Below are 20363 nucleotides of genomic sequence, written 5' to 3'. Positions count from 1 at the left end.
AGTCGAGGATCACCAGTATGTAAGAATGACCTCGAGCCGACTTTACCAAGGGACCCACTATATCCATGGCTATCCTCTCGAATGGGACCTCAATTATGGGCAGAGGGACCAACGGGCTCCGGAAATGGGTCGCCGGAGCGGTCAACTGACAGGTGGGACAAGAGGTACAGTATCTCCTTACCTCTGCTTTCAAGCCTGGCCAGTAAAACCGGTCGGCGATCCGTGCCTCCGTCTTTTCAACTCCCAGGTGTCCCCCTAAAACATCATCATGGGCCAGGTCCAGGACCTTGCGTCTATACTGTTGGGGTACCAATAATTGTTCTACCACATTTTCTCTCACTTTAGTAACCCAATAAAGCAATTCATTACATATTGAAAAATGTGGCCACCGCTCATTAGCACCTGGCTCTTGGGGCTCCCCATTTATTACTACAACCTGTTCCCGTGCCCTGGCCAAAGTGGGGTCCTGCATCTGGGCAGTACCAAATGCCCCCTGGGGAACACCCAAATCTGGCAAGTCAGGGGTAGAGGCCATTTCCTCATCCTCTTCCCCCAGCATTACCTGAAGCGGGGAAGGTTCCCCCCCCTCAGTGTTCAGGTAGGTCTGAGAACCCCACATATTGACATCCTTAACAGTATCAGCACTATTTTCATCATTATTAACCAAAGTCTTGGCGTTTTTATCAACTGGGTCCATATTACGAATATGTGGCATCTCAGGGTTATTACCCTCAACAACAGGAACAGAGGGACTAGTTTCTTCCCAGTCTCTGGACCTTTCAGACAGTTCTCCTTGTCTCCAAAGTTTTGCAAATAACGGACAGTCACGCCCTATGATAACGTCATGTACCAAGTTCTTTACCACCCCCACCTCTTGAGTACCAGTGCCACATGCTGTGGAGATGGACACCGAGATGAGAGGGTACTCTCTAGTGTCCCCATGAATGCACACAACCCGCAAAATTTTGCTTACCGGACCGATCTTCCCAATTACTCTAGGGTGAACCAGGGTTACCATGCTTCCAGAGTCCAGCAAAGCCTGTGCAGGGTGGTGGTTCACTTGGACTTCACACTCAAACTTCCCCTCTCCAAGGTCAAGATGTGTTGTACACGCTTTATGGGCATAAAAAGACCCCCTCCGAAGAACCCCGCATTCCATGGGTTCTTCCTGCAATGGGCAGTGGGCCCGGGTATGGCCCCAGGCATGACATCGCCAACATTGTACATCCCCTCCTCTCCGATCAGGAACAGGTCGCTGAGGGGGTAACGGGTGTGACTCTTGGCCTTCCGGGGTGTTGGTTCCAGGGCTCCTGGGGACATCCTTTCGAAGGGTGGCAGTTGGTCGGAAAAGGCCTTGGCAGACTGGGCCCTTGACGCTTGGCGGGGCCAAGCAGATCCTCCACCACTGTATATCGTTCCACCATCTCGACAAGGTGGTTCACGGTTTTGGGGTCTCCATGGCTGACCCACCGTTCAAGGTCGTCTGGCAGTGACCTTAAGTATCGGTCCAGCACGACCCGCTCCACAATTTGGGGGCCAGACAACACTTCGGGCTGCAGCCATTTTTTTACAAGTTGCACCAGGTCATGCATTTGAGATCGCGGTGGCCGGTTTGAACGATACTTCCATTGGTGCACTCGTTGGGCCCGAACAGCCGTAGTCACTCCCAACCGAGCCAGTATTTCTGCCTTTAGTTTTTGATAGTCTTTAGCATGTTCTGGCGGTAGGTCAAAATAGGCTTTTTGAGGATCTCCGGTGAGGAAAGGAGCAATTAAGCCGGTCCACTGGTCCTGGGGCCACCCTTCTCTCTCTGCCGTCCTCTCAAATGTTGCCAGAAACGCCTCTACGTCATCACTCAGGGACAACTTCTGCAAGAAATGGCTTGCCCTTATGGTCACCTGGTTGCCAGGGGCAACGGCCACTTGTTCACGGCCCTGAGAAAGCTGCTGCACTGCTTCTTTTAAGGCAGTTATCTGAGCCTGCATCACCCCTTGTTGGGTCGCTTGCTGGGCTGCTAACTGGGCCACCAACAGGCGAGTATTTTCTTGCTGCAGAGCCAGCACCTCATTGTGGTGCGTTTTTTGTACCTCCAGCTGGGTTGCTAAGCGCTGATTAGCTTCCTCATGACGAGTCTGCGCTTGCATATTAGCCAAGGACAGCTGTTTAATTAGCTCCTCCATTGTTTCAGCTTTCAACAGTTGTGCAGCTTAACCCAGGACATAAATTCACTGTACTGTCCCTTTAAATGTCAGTTCAAATCCAATGCAAAAAAAAAAAAATAGCAAGAAAAACGCCTGTTGCTTTGTCCTGCCCGCATTCGAGCACCACTTGTAATGTAATGTTCGGGGGACCAGGTAGATCGCAGGACACAGGCTTTTCATACAACAAAGGGTTTATTAACTTAAATAGCTTTACAGCAGCCAAAAACAAAAAGGAAAAAGGTTTGTAGTCTCACCGACTTGCAAAGTCCAGAACAGCTGTCCTTATCAAAACAGAGCTTGATCTTGATGGCAGGTAGCTTCCCCTACCAGGAGCCTTCCAAACAGGACACTGCTGTCCACTTCAGTTGCTGCAGTCCAAAATAAACACCATCCACCATCCACCATGTCTTCTCCACTCCTCCACTCCCATCTACCACTTCCTGTCTTGTTTTTTAAAAACACTTCCTTAACAGGTGGGTTAATCAATATTTCTTCCCTTAAAGAGACCACAACCCAAACAGAGGGGAAATATAGCGTCCTTCCAGGACCCAGCCACGGCGTCCTGTACAATATATATATATATATATATATATATATATATATATATACACACACTGATATTTTTTTTTATATATACAGATCTATCTATACACACACGCACACATATTTAGGTCTCGGAGATACATTTTCTGCCAAGTCACACATCCCAAAACTCAAAAAAATTTGGGAATCATGAATCGGACATCACTCACTGGTAGAAATCAAGGATTCAAGTAGACATATCAATGAAAAAAACCCACAATGTAGTACCCTGGTGCGATACCTTCCCACCCTTTCTATTTTTTTCCCTTTCCCTCTTCTGCTTTCCAACAACCTAAACAGTCTTAATTACCTTTTTGGGTTCAACAGGGCTCTTACCAAACTATTTCCTATAGAGAATAAGCAAAGCCCATATCTAGAGGACAGGCCTTTATGTAACTTCCTTGCCAACAACCATACTGTATGTTTCTCCTTACAACTACCTACCTTCCTTATTGAATGTGCTTACATAGAAAACCACACACCTCCTTCAAGTAGAAACATTGCCTTCCATAGAAAAAGAATGTGAGACTTCACAAAGTCTCACAAATACTCATTGACACTACCAGTTTAAGCCCACCTAGTGCCGCTTCCTGCAACGCTGTGGCAGTGATGTTGTACTGCTCCTGAATTCAGAGCAGAGTTAAAAGCATAATTGCAGGGAGCGTGGCTTTCAGCATTGTCTGTTGATTCATAAGTCTGTAACTTGTCAATCGGCACCGGCCCACACCTAATCCAACTCACTGCTTTCTGGATTGGCAGAACTAACTGTGCTCTCAAAGCTCTGCCACTGTGAACTGCAGTGTTCGGAAAGGAGGAACCAGCCACTGCAGGGTTTGGAAAGGAGGAGCATATGAGGAATAAGTTAAGGATTTGTCTCAGTCAGGCAAAGTAAAGGAAGTTATTTTTTTTGTAAACTTTGAGACTTACTGAACAAATAGTAACTGGATTTGGTACTTGCTTAGACAATCGTGCAAGAGCCTTTAGTGGTACTTCAAGAAGATTCAGCACATTTTCATATCTAATAGAGTTTAAAAAAAATTGCAGAAACTTTTTGAAGAACCCTTGTAACTACAGACAATGTATAATGGACTCAATATTAGCTTGTTTCTACCTACAGTATCTCACAAAATTAAGTACATCCCTCACATTTTTGTAATTATTTTATATCTATAATTTGCGGTCCCCTCAAAATAACTCAACACACAACCATTAATGTCTAAACCGCTGGCAACAAAAGTGAGTACAACCCTAAGTGAAAATGTCCAAATTGGGCCCAAAGTTTCAATATTTTGCGTGGCCACCATTATTTTCCAGCACTGCCTTAACCCTCTTGGGCATGGAGTTCACTAGAGCTTCACAGGTTGCCACTGGAGTCCTCTTCCACTCCTCCACGATGACAGATGTTCACAGAGCTGGTGGATGTTAGAGACCTTCCGCTCTTCCATCTTTCGTTTGAGGATGCCCCACAGATGTTCAATAGGGTTTAGATCTGGAGACATGCTTGGTCAGTCCATCACCTTTACCCTCAGTTTCTTTAGCAAGGCAGTAGTCATCTTGGAGGTGTGTTTGGGGTCATTATATTGGAATACTGCCCTGCGGCCCAGTCTCCGAAGGGAGGGGATCATGCTCTGCTTCAGTATGTCACAGTACATGTTGGCATTCATGGTTCCCTCAATGAACTGTAGCTCCCCAGTGCCAGAAGCTCTCATGGAGCCCCAGACCATGACATTCCCACCACCATGCTTGACTGTAGGCAAGACACACTTGTCTTTGTACTCCTCACCTGGTTGCCGCCCCACATGCTTGACACCATCTGAACCAAATAAGTTTATTTTGGCCCCATCAGTAATCCATGTCTTTAGTCTGCTTGTCTTCTTGTGCATGATCTTTAGAAGAGGCTTCCTACTGGGATGACAGCCATGCAGACCAATTTGATGCAGTGTGGTCTAAGCACTGACAGGCTGAACCCCCACCCCTTCAACCTCTGCAGCAATGCTGGCAGCACTCCTACGTCTATTTCCCAAAGACAACCTCTGGATATGACACTGAGATTGTGCATTCAACCTCTTTGGTTGACCATGGCGTGGCCTGTTCTGAGTGGAACCTGTCCTGTTAAACCATTGTATGGTCTTGGCCACTGTCCTGCAGCTCAAGGTCTTGGCAATCTTCTTATAGCCTAGGTCAGTGATGGCAAACCTTGGCACCCCAGATATTTTGGGACTAGGTCAGTGATGGCAAACCTTGGCACCCCAGATATTTTGGGACTACATTTCCCATGATGCTCCACTACACTGCAGAGTGCTAGAGCATCATGGGAAATGTAGTTCCAAAACATCTAGGGTGCCAAAGTTTGCCATCACTGGCCTAGGTCATCTTTATGTAGAGCAACAATTCTTTTTTTTCAGATCCTCAGAGTTCTTTGACATGAGGTGCTATGTTGAACTTCCAGTGACCAGTATGAGAACATAACACCAAATTTAACACACCTGCTTTCCATTCACACCTGAGAACTTCTAACACTAACGAGTCACATGATACTGGGAGGGAAAATGGCTAATTGGGCCCAATTTGGAAGCAAAGTGTCAATTCTTCAGTGTTATAGATATAATAAAATATAAAAAAATGTGAGGGGTGTACTCACTTTTGTGAGATACTGTACATACACCATATGCAAGAACCTACTTGATGGCCCCAATACTGGTGCTTGTTTTTTTTAAAAAACCCATTAAAAAATACTGACACAGAAAATGCATTACAAGGAGGAATGCCTATTTTTTTCCTGCGTTGCTGGTTTATATCTATGCAGTACAGTTTGGTGTATTTTTAAAGGGAAAAAGCATGGGCCTACACCTAGCCAGTGTTAATTAAGTCAGTTAAAACATTTTAGTCGACTAAAACTAAAACAATTGAGATGACTAAAATACGACTAAAACTAAAATGGCATTTAAGTCAAAAGACTAAGACTAAAACTAAATTGAAATTTGAATTCAAAATTAACACTGGTCTGTAGTGCATGTACATACCTCAATGCCATAAATAGCATATTAGAGTTTGGAAATTGTAGAGAAATGTTTAACCACTTCAATACCAGGCACTTAGACAACCTTCCTGCCCAGGCCAATTTTCAGCTTTCAGCACTGTCGCAATTTGAATGACAATTGTGCGGTCATGTGACATTGTACCCAATTAGTTATTTTCTGCGATTTTTATTTTTTGCGCAACAAATAAAAAAAACGAAAATTTTGAAAAAAAAACACAAGGTTTTTCTTTGTTTCTGTAAATAAGTAAGTTTTCTCCTTCAATGATGGGAACTGATGAGGTGGCACTGATGGGCACTCGTAGGTGGCACTGATGGGCATGGATGGGCACTGATGGGTGGCACTGATACTAATGAGTGCCACTGATGACACCAATGGATGGCATTGCTGGGGATCACTGTTCTCTTTTAGTACAAACTGGTGCCAATCAGTGCCCATTTGTGGGCACTGATTGGGTATTCATTTGAACATGTGGATGGCCATGGGGTACATACCTGGCCATCCACATTGCCCCCTTCCCTGGTGGTCCTAGTGGCATCCCTGGTGGTCCAACGTGGTCATCCAAGGGGGGGCTGCACTGATAAACAATCAGCACAAACCCCCCCTGTGAGGAGAGCCATGGATCAACTCTCCTCTACTCGCGTCTGTCAGACCCGAGTGAGGAAAACCCGATCGCTGACTCTTCCTATTTACATTGTAATCAGCCGTGATTGGACACGGCTGATCACGTGGTAAAGAGCCTACGTCGGAGGCTCTTTACCGAGATCGGTGGTGCGGTGTGTCAGACTGACACACCGCACCACCGATCGCCTCGGTGCACGCCCCCATGGGTGTGCGGCGGCTGTTATCCTGAAGGACGTCATGTGACGCCCAGTCAGGATAACTGAACCACCACCCGGCTGTCATTTTGCTATAGGCCGGGTAGGACGTGGTTAACTAATGCATTACAATTTAATTACACCCATTCGATTTTAGACGACTAAAATTAGTTTTAGTCAACTAAATACAACTAAAACAATTGCAGAAGACTAAAACGGGACTAAAACTAAAATGCCACTAGTGATGAAACAGGAAGAGGTGGGTCATGCTGAAAATTAGAGGATTTCCCACTATAAGAGAATCTACTGCTTTGAATTTGATCTACAACCCTAATCAGGTAAAAATGTAAATCACACACATTTTTTTAGTTTAAATGTGTGCACTTAAAAAGTTTACTCACTAAAACTTTAGTGCAATGTCCAAATAAAAGAATCAGTGACTGATGTAATTAATTTGTTTGTTTAGCAATAATGCATCTATTCTAATGTGCGAGCAATTTTCTTTTTTGCAGTCGTTTTAAAAGCAACGTGGATGGAAAATATTTACTTGATGGAGTTCCTTTCAGCTGCTGTAACCCCAGTTCTCCCCGTCCCTGCATCCAGTATCAGATTACCAACAATACTGCTCACTACAATTATGACTACCTAGTGGAAGAGCTGAACATCTGGCTCCGCGGCTGTAGGGAGGCTCTACTGGACTACTACGACCAGCTCATGCAGACTATCGGCCTCACTGTCCTCCTTGTATGGCTCTTTGAAGTAAGTCTGCTCTGCCATCCATAATAGATTTCATTTTGGTACAAACTATTTAAAAAAAGCAGAATTTAATAAAAAAAAGTGATTTACTATGAGCATTCCTTTTTAAAATGTGTCCCCCCCCCCCCCCCCCCAAAAGCTTCCCTTGGTCTTATTTAGATATTTTGAGAAAGAAAAAAAAAAAATTACCAGTACCGGAAAAAATTCCCACACAGGGTGGGAGACGGTTTCCCTTTAATTTGCAATAATATCCCTGTGTCCCTGCTAGTTAGATTAACCACTTTGCATTTGTCCTGGCATTACCAAGATAAAAAAAGTGTTAGAAAATCCAACATTTTAGAGTTGTCAAAAGAACAAGAGGTAGGATTTAAAGTGGTAATAAACTTTGTAAACAAAAAAAAAAAAAAAAAAAGAAGTTCTCCCTGCAAGACAATGTCATAATGTGCCATTATTTCCCTCAGTGATTGGCTGTCATGGTGGTCACATTATTGGAAGCTCCTGATTGCAAATATGCATCAGTAGCTACCTGTGACATTTTAGTTACTGTGCTGGGAGTGTGCTCAGTACGCAAAAAGCCGCTCACCATAGACAACTACACGATATTACCAAAAGTGCACACAGCCAGGTCCATAAAGACACGGATGAAGGAGTTTGGGATGGAAGAACTTGACTGGCCTGCACAAAAGCCTGACCTCAACCCAATAGAACACCTTTGGCATAAATTTGAGTGGAGACTGTGAGCCAGGCCTTCTTGTCCACATCAGTGCCTGATCTTACAAATGTGCTTCTGGAAGAATGGTCAAAGATTCCCATAGACACGCTCCTAAACCTTGTGGACAACCTTCTCAGAAGAGTTGAAGCTGGTAAGGGTGGGCAAAGTCAACATTGAACCCTATGGACTAAGACTGGAATGCCATTAACGTTCATGCAGGTGTCCCAATACATTTGGTAATATATAGTGTATATAAGTATGGCTGGTGGGAACAGGTTACAATTTACTTTTGACACACTTGAGATTTCTCCCAGCAAGATCCGTAAAAAAAAAAAAATTAAAAAAACAAAAGGGATGAACAGGAAAGATTAAAATAATATAGTATAAAATAAAAGAACCCATTTAACAACTAGAAGCCAGTCTAAATTATTGTTTTCCTTAATTGGCCCAAGAAAGCACCAAAACAGACTACTTACTGCAGTGACAAAATGCCGCAGGTTGAGCACCAGGGATATAGAGTAAAGCCTGCCAAACACTGCTCGAATTTCAGGGAATTCCTGCTGAATCAGCTTAAATTTCGAACTGTGAGTAGCTTGTCAATACCAACCAGCTAGACAAAACATGATTTTTCAATTAACTTTTGTCAAATAGGCTGGGTGGAAAATTGATGGTCGGACATTGACTGGATTTAGCAGATGCAGTCACTGGGTGTATTGGTAGCCCCTTGTACCAGCTGTTACAATACAAGAGCTGGCAGGGGAAAGTCTTTTATCCACACGGTTTCACATGGCTGGAGAAATCTATAGGTGTATGGCTAGTTTATGGAACTGACACCTTTGTGTTTTAATTTACATAATCCAGAATACAGAATAATCCAAAATTAAGTGTAAAATAAAAACAAAACCACTATCTGCAAAAACATCCTATATGAATATGCATATGGGTAACAATGATGCATCCAGTGATCCAGTGAACATTTTCTCTCAACATGATCACCAATTATACATAGTATAAGTTCCATTGTGTAAAATATTATTCATATTTTGCAGCTGTACCATTTTGGGTGAGACAATCCCAATACAGTAAGGCCTCATGCACACGAGACGCAGATGAAACCTCTGTTAAAAAAAAGCTGAAACGCGCGTTTAGAAACGCGCGTTTTGCCGCGTTTGCATGCCGCGTTTAGACGCGTTTAGACGCGTTTGCGTTTAAACGCGTTTATAAAGATAACATCATGTAGACCCTCCCCAAGCTCTCAAAGCATTTTTTTTAACTATTTCTGCTATTTTGATCAGAGTGAGCAGCAGCAGCATAGAGAGCAGTTGTACACTTGCATTTGCCGTGTCACTTGCCACGGCACCTGCCACAAGTTGTGGATTGTCCACTTGCCACGTCACTTGCCACAAGTTGGGGATTGTCCACTTGCCACATCACCTGCCACGTCACCTGCCACAAATTGTGGATTGTCCACTTGCCACGTCACTTGCCACATCACCTGCCACGTCACTTGCCACGAGATGTGGATTGTCCACTTTCCACGTCATCTGCCATGCCACCTGCCACAAGCTGTGGATTGTCCACTTGCCACGTCACCAGCCACATCACCTGCCACAAGTTGTGGATTGTCCACTTGCCACGTGACTTGCCACATCACCTGCCACGTCACTTGCCACATCACCTGCCACAAGTTGTGGATTGTCTACTTGCCGCGTCACTTGCCACATCACCTGCCACGTCACTTGCCACGTCACCTGCCACAAGTTGTGGATTGTTCACTTGCCACGTCACCTGCCACGTCACCTGCCACAAGTTGTGGATTGTCCACTTGCCACGTCACTTGCCACAAGCTGTGGATTGTCCACTTGCCACATCACTTGCCACGTCACCTGCCATGTCACTTGCCACGTCACCTGCCACAAGTTGTGGATTGTCCACTTGCCACAAGCTGTGGATTGTCCACTTGCCACATCACTTGCCACGTCACCTGCCACGTCACTTGCCACAAGTTTTGGATTGTCCACTTGCCACGTCACTTGCCACGTCAGCTGCCACGTCACTTGCCACGAGATGTGGATTGTCCACTTTCCACGTCATCTGCCATGCCACCTGCCACAAGCTGTGGATTGTCCACTTGCCACGTCACCAGCCACATCACCTGCCACAAGTTGTGGATTGTCCACTTGCCACGTGACTTGCCACATCACCTGCCACGTCACTTGCCACATCACCTGCCACAAGTTGTGGATTGTCTACTTGCCGCGTCACTTGCCACATCACCTGCCACGTCACTTGCCACGTCACCTGCCACAAGTTGTGGATTGTTCACTTGCCACGTCACCTGCCACGTCACCTGCCACAAGTTGTGGATTGTCCACTTGCCACGTCACTTGCCACAAGCTGTGGATTGTCCACTTGCCACATCACTTGCCACGTCACCTGCCACGTCACTTGCCACGTCACCTGCCACAAGTTGTGGATTGTCCACTTGCCACAAGCTGTGGATTGTCCACTTGCCACATCACTTGCCACGTCACCTGCCACGTCACTTGCCACAAGTTTTGGATTGTCCACTTGCCACGTCACTTGCCACGTCAGCTGCCACGTCACTTGCCACGAGATGTGGATTGTCCACTTTCCACGTCATCTGCCATGCCACCTGCCACAAGCTGTGGATTGTCCACTTGCCACGTCACCAGCCACATCACCTGCCACAAGTTGTGGATTGTCCACTTGCCACGTGACTTGCCACATCACCTGCCACGTTCACTTGCCACATCACCTGCCACAAGTTGTGGATTGTCTACTTGCCGCGTCACTTGCCACTTCACCTGCCACGTCACTTGCCACGTCACCTGCCACAAGTTGTGGATTGTTCACTTGCCACGTCACCTGCCACAAGTTGTGGATTGTCCACTTGCCACATCACTTGCCACAAGCTGTGGATTGTCCACTTGCCACATCACTTGCTACGTCACCTGCCACGTCACTTGCCACGTCACCTGCCACAAGTTTTGGATTGTCCACTTGCCACGTCACTTGCCACGTCAGCTGCCACGTCACTTGCCACATCACCTGCCACGTCACCTGCCACAAGTTGTGGATTGTCCACTTGCCACGTCACTTGCCACATCACCTGCCACGTCACTTGCCACGAGATGTGGATTGTCCACTTGCCATGTCACTTGCCACGTCACTTGCCACGTCAGCTGCCACGTCACTTGCCACAAGATGTGGATTGTCCACTTGTCACATCACCTGCCACATCACTTGCCACATCACCTGCCACGTCACCTGCCACAAGTTGTGGATTGTCCACTTGCCACGTCACTTGCCACATCACCTGCCACGTCACTTGCCACAAGATGTGGATTGTCCACTTTCCACGTCACCTGCCATGCCATCTGCCACAAGTTGTGGATTGTCCACTTACCACGTCACCAGCCACATCACCTGCCACAAGTTGTGGATTGTCCACTTGCCACACCACTTTCCACGTCACCTGCCACGTCACCTGCCACAAGATATGGATTGTCCACTTGCCACGTCACCAGCCACATCACCTGCCACAAGTTGTGGATTGTCCACTTGCCACGTCCCTTGCCACGTCCCCTGCCACAAGTGGATTGTCCACTTGCCACATCACTTGCCACATCACCTGCCACAAGTTGTGGATTGTCCACTTGCCACGTCACCTGACACAAGTTGTGGATTGTCCACTCGCCACGTCACTTGCCACATCCCCTGCCACAAGTGGATTGTCCACTTGCCACATCACTTGCCCCATCACCTGCCACAAGTTGTGGATTGTCCACTTGCCACGTCACCTGACACAAGTTATGGATTGTCCACTCGCCACGTCACTTGCCACATCACCTGCCACAAGTGGATTGTCCACTTGCCACATCCCCTGCCACAAGTGGATTGTCCACTTGCCACATCACTTGCCCCATCACCTGCCACAAGTTGTGGATTGTCCACTTGCCACGTCACCTGACACAAGTTGTGGATTGTCCACTCGCCACGTCACTTGCCACATCACCTGCCACAAGTGGATTGTCCACTTGCCACGTCACTTGCCACATCCCCTGCCACAAGTGGATTGTCCACTTGCCACGTCACTTGCCACGTCACCTGCCACAAGTTATGGATTGTCCACTTGCCACGTCACATGCCAGTCACCTGCCACAAGTTGTTGATTTTCCACTTGCCGCGTCACCTGCCAGGTCACTTGCCACGTCACCTGCCACAAGTTGTGGATTGTCCACTTTCCACGTCACTTGCCACTTCACCTGCCACGTCACTTGCCACAAGTTGTGGATTGTCCACTTGCCACATCACTTGCCACCTGCCATGTCACTTGCCACAAGTTGTGGATTGTCCACTTGCCACGTCACTTGCCACAAGTTGTGGATTGTCCACTTGCAATTGCAATTGTTTAAAATATTTTTCTAATGGTTTTTCATCATTTGCAATCATTTTTGAGATTTTTAATGTAAAAAAAAAGGTCACCTTTAAAAACGCATATAAACGCAAACGCGGCTAAACGTTTAGCCGCGTTTTGCGTCTGAAACGCAGAAATTTTTGTTTCTGAACGCATTTTTTTGCTTCTGGAAAAACGAGATTAAACGCAACTGCATATAAACGGAAAAAAACGAGACTGTGTGCATGGACACATAGGATAACATTGAATGAGTTCAGGTGCAGTTGAAAAAACTGTCCAACTGCATCTGAACGCGCGTTTAACTGCGTCTCGTGTGCATGAGGCCTAAAACCTTGGACTGTGAGCATAATTCGTTCCGGGAATCATGCTTTTAATCCAAAGCACTCGTATAGCAAAGCAAATTTCGCCATAAGAAATAATAGAAACTCAGATTATTCGTTCCACACCCCACCCATTTATTCATAAATCTTTCAGTTTATAGTCCATTTAAAAAGATTATAGCAATGTGATAGGTTGTGTAACCATAAAATATCCATCCACAAATGACAGCCTCCACAAGGGGATTAGAAGCAAAATCCAGCAAGAGAAGAGGAGGTGCCTCTAATGCCATGTACACACGGACGGACTTTTCGACCAAACTGGTCCGACAGAACGAATCAGTCGGACAGTTCAACCATGTGTGGGCTTCATCTGACCTTTTCTGTCGAAAATGAGACAGACTTTAGATTTAGAACATGTTTCAAATCTTTCCAACGGACTCAAGTCCGGTCGAAAAATCTGTTCGTCTATATGCTAGTACAATGGACGAAAACCAAATCTAAGGCAGCTATTGGCTACTGGCTATGAACTTCCTTATTCTACTCCGGCCGTACGCCATCACGGTCGAATCCGTCAGACTTTGGTGTGATTGTTTGTCCGATTTGACGGAAGTCCGTCAAAAAGTCAGATGGAATTCAGTCCGTTGAATAGTCCGGTCATGTGTACATGGCATAAGTGTAGCAATATGGTTACATTTAATGAAGGTACAACATTTATCAACTCACATGGTTCATGATTAAAAAAGGCGCATCTAAGTATGTAGGTATCCGGGGTAAAGCTGTCCACATAGACCTTCCTCTGCACCGCCGGCTCTCACCACTCAGTCTGCAATCATGACGGGGAAGACTACCCTGCAGTAGAGCGATCTGAAAGGGAGGCTTGAAGCGCTCATGGAGAACAGTGGGGAAGGGATGACAATGGTGGTGTGGAGGATGGTCTATGTGGACAGTTTTACCCCAGACAGCATGACTGGAGAGGGTGGCAGTATAGGGGACAGCATGATGGGATGGGGGTTAGTGGAGGGCATAATGGGGGGACAGCATGATGGGAGGGGGATAGTGGAGGGCAGTATGGGGGGACAGCATGAACGGAGGGGGGAAGTATGGGAAAGAGCAGAGTGACAGTCAGTAAGACACCTGGAACATTATACTTGCTGGGCAATGTATGCTTTTACACTGTGACAGAGTTTGTGGTTTACCAGGTGTGGCCTCAGGGCAGGAAGAATTTCTCCTACTGTTCAGGCGGCAGGAACAGCCTTGAGGCAAGAAACAGGGGACGGAGCTGGCAAGTTCTAGGTACGGATGACTGCTGGTTTGACTCTGGATGCAGCTAATACCAGGCTGGATAGGAGGGTCTGGCAGGAGAACTGATCCTGCCCATGAAGCCCTGCAGGAGCCAGGAGGAGAGCAGAGGAGACAGGTTCCTGGCCCTCCTATCCAGCCTGGTGCTAGCTGCATCCAGAGTGTAGTCAAGAGGTCTTTCCGTACCTAGGACCTTCAGCCTGGGTCACAATGTGACCCCTATAGTTACGCCCGTCATCAATCTCATGAGTTGCTAAATGTTGTACCTTCATTAAATGTAACCATATTGCTACACTTGGAGACACTACTCTTCTTTTATACTCCGTTGTGACATGACGCTATTTGTATATCAAGACATTGCTTGTTTATCAAGTCAAAATTTATTTAAAAAAAATGTTGCTTCTCTTGAAAAACACTCAAACCAAGTTACTCCCAATCCAAGGTTTTACTGTATATAGTTGTTTGAAATGTGGCGATTCTTGGCAGTGGACTAGGCTCAAATGAATGTATCTTTGGTCAGATCATGAATACATTTGGCCAGATTGGGAACAGGGATTACATTAGCTCAATTTTGCAGTTGAAAATATCTAGAAAGGTCTTATGACTGAACTGCAGTCTTTTCACCGAGTATATTTGGCAACAGCCAAACAATATTTACATGCTACTATGCCTTAGCACCAATATACCTGATTTATGTTGTTATAATAGTATTATCAACTGTACATTTGCTGTGGATCTATGACTCTTTTTGTCTTCTACAGCTTTCAGTCCTCACTGGTGTACGTTACCTTCAGACTGCCATGGAAAATGTGCTGATATTGGGAGACCCAGAAAGTGAATCCCATGGATGGTTACTGGAAAACAGCTGTATGGAAACTGCTAAACAAAATATCAAAATTATGAAGAACCTGGGTAAATTCAATCAGATCTCTACCCTTTCTGGGAAATCTGATCCAAATGTGGATATACCAATAGCGGATTATGGCCCAGATAACGTTCCACCAGGCTCCATCCCCACAGTTAGCTGACCGCAGTATGTGTGATGCCAACTGCAGCCCATAAAACTGTTTATATTTTGCACTGCAACAGCTATTTTTTATGAAGTTTTAACATCGTTTGAGGACTCTGTACATGACTGAAAACATTTACAAAAGTACTAAATTAAGGAACTTGGATTGGATGTGCTTAAAGCAACAGCCATTAGACTGATGTATTCATGTAATACAGTGAGATGGTTTGTTGGATGATATTAGAATTAATTTGTAGGGGAACAAGAGTCACATGAAATGAATGTAAATCTTACAGTAAATAAAAAATATCTAACTCATGTAATGAAAATTAATATTAGTAGTTATGTTTTCTACGACTGATATTTTAGGATTGCAAAGCATAAAATTGTGCGTGAGAGATATATATATTACATTGTACACATGGTTTTCTACAGAAAGGAGATTCTACAAATTTATATTTAATAGACAGCCATGAAAATTCTGAACATTTATCTGGTAACAATGTGAAAACTATATAAAAATTTTCAAAAACGTGTTTGTGTAGTATTTGTCCCGGTTGCGGTCTCTGGGGCAATCCCAGGACCCATGATCGTAGGAGGCCTCATATGTGATCATCTGTATTGTGTACAAAATTTCTGGGAGAGAAAAAACAAAAAGGAGAAGAGAGGAGAGAGGAAGAAAAGGGAAAAAGCGAAAGGAGGAGAGAGGGGGGTCATCCTGGAGTTCGCTATGGAGTCAAAATGTAGTCAATCCATGGGTCCCATATATTACATTTCTTGGTTTTATTACAAAGAATATGGGTGAGTTTGTCATTAATCATAATCCATTTGAGTTTACCATTAACCTGTTCAAGAGGGATTATCGACTGTTTCCAATGTCTTGCGATTGTAATTCTTGCAGCCAACAATATATAGTTAATCGATTTTACAGATTTTTTGGGTGTTTCGTCAGGCAATTTGTGGAAGAGGGCAGCTTCAGGAGATCTGCAAATGTTTACCCCTATCACTAAGTTGATTAAATTAAAAATCCGAATCCAAAGTTACGAGGAGGCATTGCCACCAAATATGGTGCATCGTCCCCAACTGTCCACATCGTTGGAAGCAGTTTGGCGAAGTGGAAGGATGCATCTTAGCTACTCTGGTGGGTACCAAGTACCAACGTAGGAGCGTTTTATAGTTGGCCTCTAAGAATAATGTTAATGAAAATCTTGGATAACTGATAAGTAATATCTTACCATTCAGTCAGATCAAGAGTAAGGTTCAAATCCCTTTCCCACTGATCCATATAGGCAGGTTTTGAATCTGGCTCAGTGAAAGAAGTATGTATGGCAGATATCCGACCCCTCTGGAAGCCTCTGGCCTGACATGTTAATTCATATGCTGTAAGCGTGAGGGAGCCCACCCCTTGGTTAAGTTTTGATGTAGCAAACGCGATTTGGTTGTATCTAAATATTTTGTTAGGAGGCATTAGAAACTTGTCTTTAAAATATTGTATAGTGTGTAATTAATCCCCATTCAGAAAATCTCAGATTCTCAGCACCCCTTTATTGAGCCACCACTGAAACAGTTGCGGATTCAAACCAGTTGGAAACTCTAGGTTACAGAAAATGGGAGCTAGTGGTGTATGAGGGGATAATAAAGGGACTGTGATTGCGTGTCCTATCCCATATCCCAAAGAATGTGATAAGGTGGGACATAATATAGGTGGGTGTCGATGATTGGGAAGACACATTAAGGATCCTATAGCAAACAGATGACAAGCTAATGCTTCTAAAGAGACCCAAAGGGGGACTGAACCTTTAGCTGTGGTGTAAGCTAGCTGGGCTATCTGAGCTGATTGGTAATATGCCTATAAATTGGGAAGACCAAGCACCTCCGCATTTGTAGCCGAGGTTTCTTGCTACCTCCCACAAAACGCAAAACTTCAGCCTGTAAACGCTGTATGTCTCTCCTCTGGACTGCTACCAGTATAGTTCTAAAGTAATAAAAGGAATCTAGGTAAGAATGTCATTTTTATTGAATTAACTCTGCCAAACCATGAAAGGGAAAAATCTGCCCAACGACGAAGATCTTCCTTAAGTCTTTTAAATAATGGGGGATAGTTTGCCCTATATATAGTGTCTATAGAGGAAGTCAGTTGGATCCCTAGGTACAGGAGAGAACGAGGAGTTCCCTTAAAACTATACATGTAAAATTTAAAATGAGAAAAAAGTACCAAAGAAAAAAAAGAGGAAATGTTGGTAGCAACAGGTGTCAAAAATGTTGGGACAACATAAAAGGCAACAAAAAGCTGGCAAAGTAAGTGGTAATAAAAGAAGTTCAATGTCGCATACAGAATTTTTTTTTATCAATGAAAAGCTTACTAGCATTCTCCTAGATATACAAGAAATTCCCAAAAAAAAAAAAACTGAGCTCCGTGGATATAATATGCCCACCCCTCCATGCCCCACTAAAGCTAGACAATGCTATAGGCACTTAATGCCCTGGTTTTTGGCTGGAGTGTCCCCTACTTCCTTCTTTTGTTCTCCCCTTCTTTCCATTCTGTCCTCTCTCTCCCTCTCTTTGTCTTCTCTCAGTCATCTGTTCTGGGAGGCCCGGACTACTATGTCTCTTAACTTTTTTTTTTTTGTGCAAGGCCCTACTCATACATACTCTGATATTGTCTCCCAGTTTATGGTAATTATACATGTGCCCTCCTTCCCTTTCTCCCCACCTCGCCCTCTCCCCGTAGCTCATATGTGTTTTTGGTACTGTAAACCTAGCTTATATTATGCTATACGTATTGATCTGCATCATAACCGTTACGGTTTTCTATGTCTCACAGCAGAACTTAGTACCTTTTTACAATGTTGATTACCTTTGAACATTTGTACAGGTCATGTCACTTTACAAAATTCTGTAAATAAATAATTTATCTCGTGCGCTGAGGCTGCACTGACAGGCAATGATGAGGAGGCACAAATATGCAGCACTGATTGGCATCGCTGATGGGACTGTACTGATAATCAATGCACTGATCATCAGATTAGAACCCCCCCACCACCAGGAGAGCCGCTTATCGTCTCTCCTCTACTCACGTGCTGTCAGCACGAGTAGAGGAAAGCCAAAAACTGGCACTTCCCATTTACACTGATCAGCTGTGATTGGACACAGCTGATCATGTGGTAGAGAATCTACTTCATAGGCACTTCACCGTGATCGATATGCTGTGTCTCCGAGCTACACACTGCACCACCGTTTTTCCCCCAGGGGCACTTACGAGCAGCTTGCTCTGAAGGACATCATAGGATGTCCAGTCAGGACAATAGAGCCCCCTCCCGGCCTATAGCAGGTGTTAAATACCTATTGAAAGTGAAGACCTAGGACTGTTGAGCAGTTAGAATCCTATATCAGGCAAGAAAGGGACAACATTCTTCTCACAAAACGCCAGCAAACAAATCATTGCATTCTGTTTTTATGTAGATCTTACACAGCGTCCCAACTTTTTTGGAATTGGGGTTGTACATACATTATACTGTATGCTTCCTTACTCTTGCCTCAGATGGTGCCCCTCAACTGGCTTCCCGAGTTCCCAGATGTTTACAGAGTGCTGTTATAAGAGGGGATGCTGGACCTAAGTAAACATAGCCTGCTTCAACTTTTTTTGTTGCTGCCAATTTCAAACCTACCTTTTTTCCCCCTAAAATGCTACATTTTCTCATAGAGATGCACCGATGGCAATTTTTTAAGACAGAGTACGAGTACTGATACTTTTGCTCAAGTACTCGTAGATACCAATTACAGACACCTGGAGAAAAAAAATGTGGCTAAGCATTGGAATGAGTTCAATGCCAAGAATGTATCTGGTTTCTCTATACAGGGGGTCGAAAAAGTTTTGTTACCAAAGAGGTGGGGACAAGTTCAGGATGTTATCAAAGAAGGAAGTCTTCTGGATTTTTAGTTTAAATACCAGAAAACCTGTGGGTCTTAACTTCGAATGGGATGTTTCCTATTCTTATGAATAGTGGGAGCATCCCATTCTGATCTCCAGATCTATGGAACACAGTATAGTAGTAAAATATAACAAAATAGATGTTTACACTATGTTGCTGATAGCTCAGAGTTTAATGATATAAGATGATATGATATCTCTTTTTATGCACTATTGTCATCCATTTTTGTATAGGCTGCTTTTCTATTGGTCTTTTATCCTTTTTTCTAGTGGTCTGTGCACTGGAGCATTTGTTTAGATATTTGTCTTAAGGACGGTATATTATTTTTGATCTATGTAAACATGCGGTTTTATGTGCGGACTTTATTATATGTATACTCGCCCTCACTTGTGTGGTTCGGATAAGTCTGCTTTGGTGCATATGCCACTATGATGAAGACTAAATAAACATATATGTGTGTTTTATTACATGTTTCTTTTGTTTTTAACTTGCAAAGGTTTTAAATCTGTTTTCAGGTATTCTTTACAATAAATGGTTAAGAGAGCAGTCCTGCCTTTTGGGACAGTTGTTTAATAATCAACTACCCTCATGTGTGTTATATTAGCTATACATAGAGTTGTATTGAACCAAATGCAATTGAGCATTTATGTGTATATAATACCCATATTTTAGCTTATCACTTTAGCTATGACTAAGCATTAGAGGAGCTGTGAAACACATTAGTTGTGCTGTATATTCTGTCATCTGTTTGCTGTATGGACTGATACTTTTTTTGATCAATAAAAGGTGATTTTGTTGGAGTGCAGCCATCTGGACTTTTACTCACTACAAGAGATAACTATTTTTAGTGTCATGTGACAGTTTTTTTTTTTTTTAAACTAATGAAAAATTATTACTTAAGGCGGCTACAGTCTGATTTCACATGCGAGGGTCCAGGTTTGAGGTTTTTTGTGCAATTTCCATAGAGACTTTACATTGCAACTTTGATGCAATGTTGGATGGGTGCGACTTGGATGCTTACTTTGACTGTTGCATTGAGAACATTAACCGGTTCCTGACCAGCGCAGGCCGACGTACATCGGCAGAATGGCACGGGCAGGCATATTGGCATACAGGTACATCCAATCTTCAATGCCGCCCTGCCATCGCGAGCGCGCCCCCGGCAGCGCGCTCGCATTCCGGTCGGGACCCCCGTAAAACCGATTGCGGGTCCCGCGGACTCGATCGCCGCGGGCATACCTGCGAATCGTCTCAC

The 20363-nt window shown here is 44.4% G+C and overlaps 1 protein-coding gene across 1 annotated transcript in view; it reads left to right on the top strand.

The window, feature by feature from the left end:
• The window catches only part of LOC143943060 (photoreceptor outer segment membrane glycoprotein 2-like), a 57047-nt gene extending 37139 nt beyond the window's left edge, over window positions 1–19908 (top strand). Inside the window, exons 3-4 of the mRNA XM_077464562.1 lie at window positions 7152–7398; window positions 14929–19908. Of these exons, the coding sequence (XP_077320688.1) occupies window positions 7152–7398; window positions 14929–15195 (514 nt within the window). The 3' untranslated portion in view covers window positions 15196–19908. The remainder of the gene's footprint in view (window positions 1–7151; window positions 7399–14928) is intronic.
• Window positions 19909–20363: the final 455 nt, after the last annotated feature.

This window comes from Lithobates pipiens, unplaced genomic scaffold (assembly GCF_037356315.1).
Source record: "Lithobates pipiens isolate NorthernLeopardFrog02 unplaced genomic scaffold, aLitPip1_a1.2 Scaffold_30, whole genome shotgun sequence".
Lineage (NCBI taxonomy): Eukaryota > Metazoa > Chordata > Amphibia > Anura > Ranidae > Lithobates > Lithobates pipiens.
The sequence above is the reverse complement of the archived record's forward strand: the minus strand, read 5'-3'. Positions and strand labels throughout refer to the sequence as shown.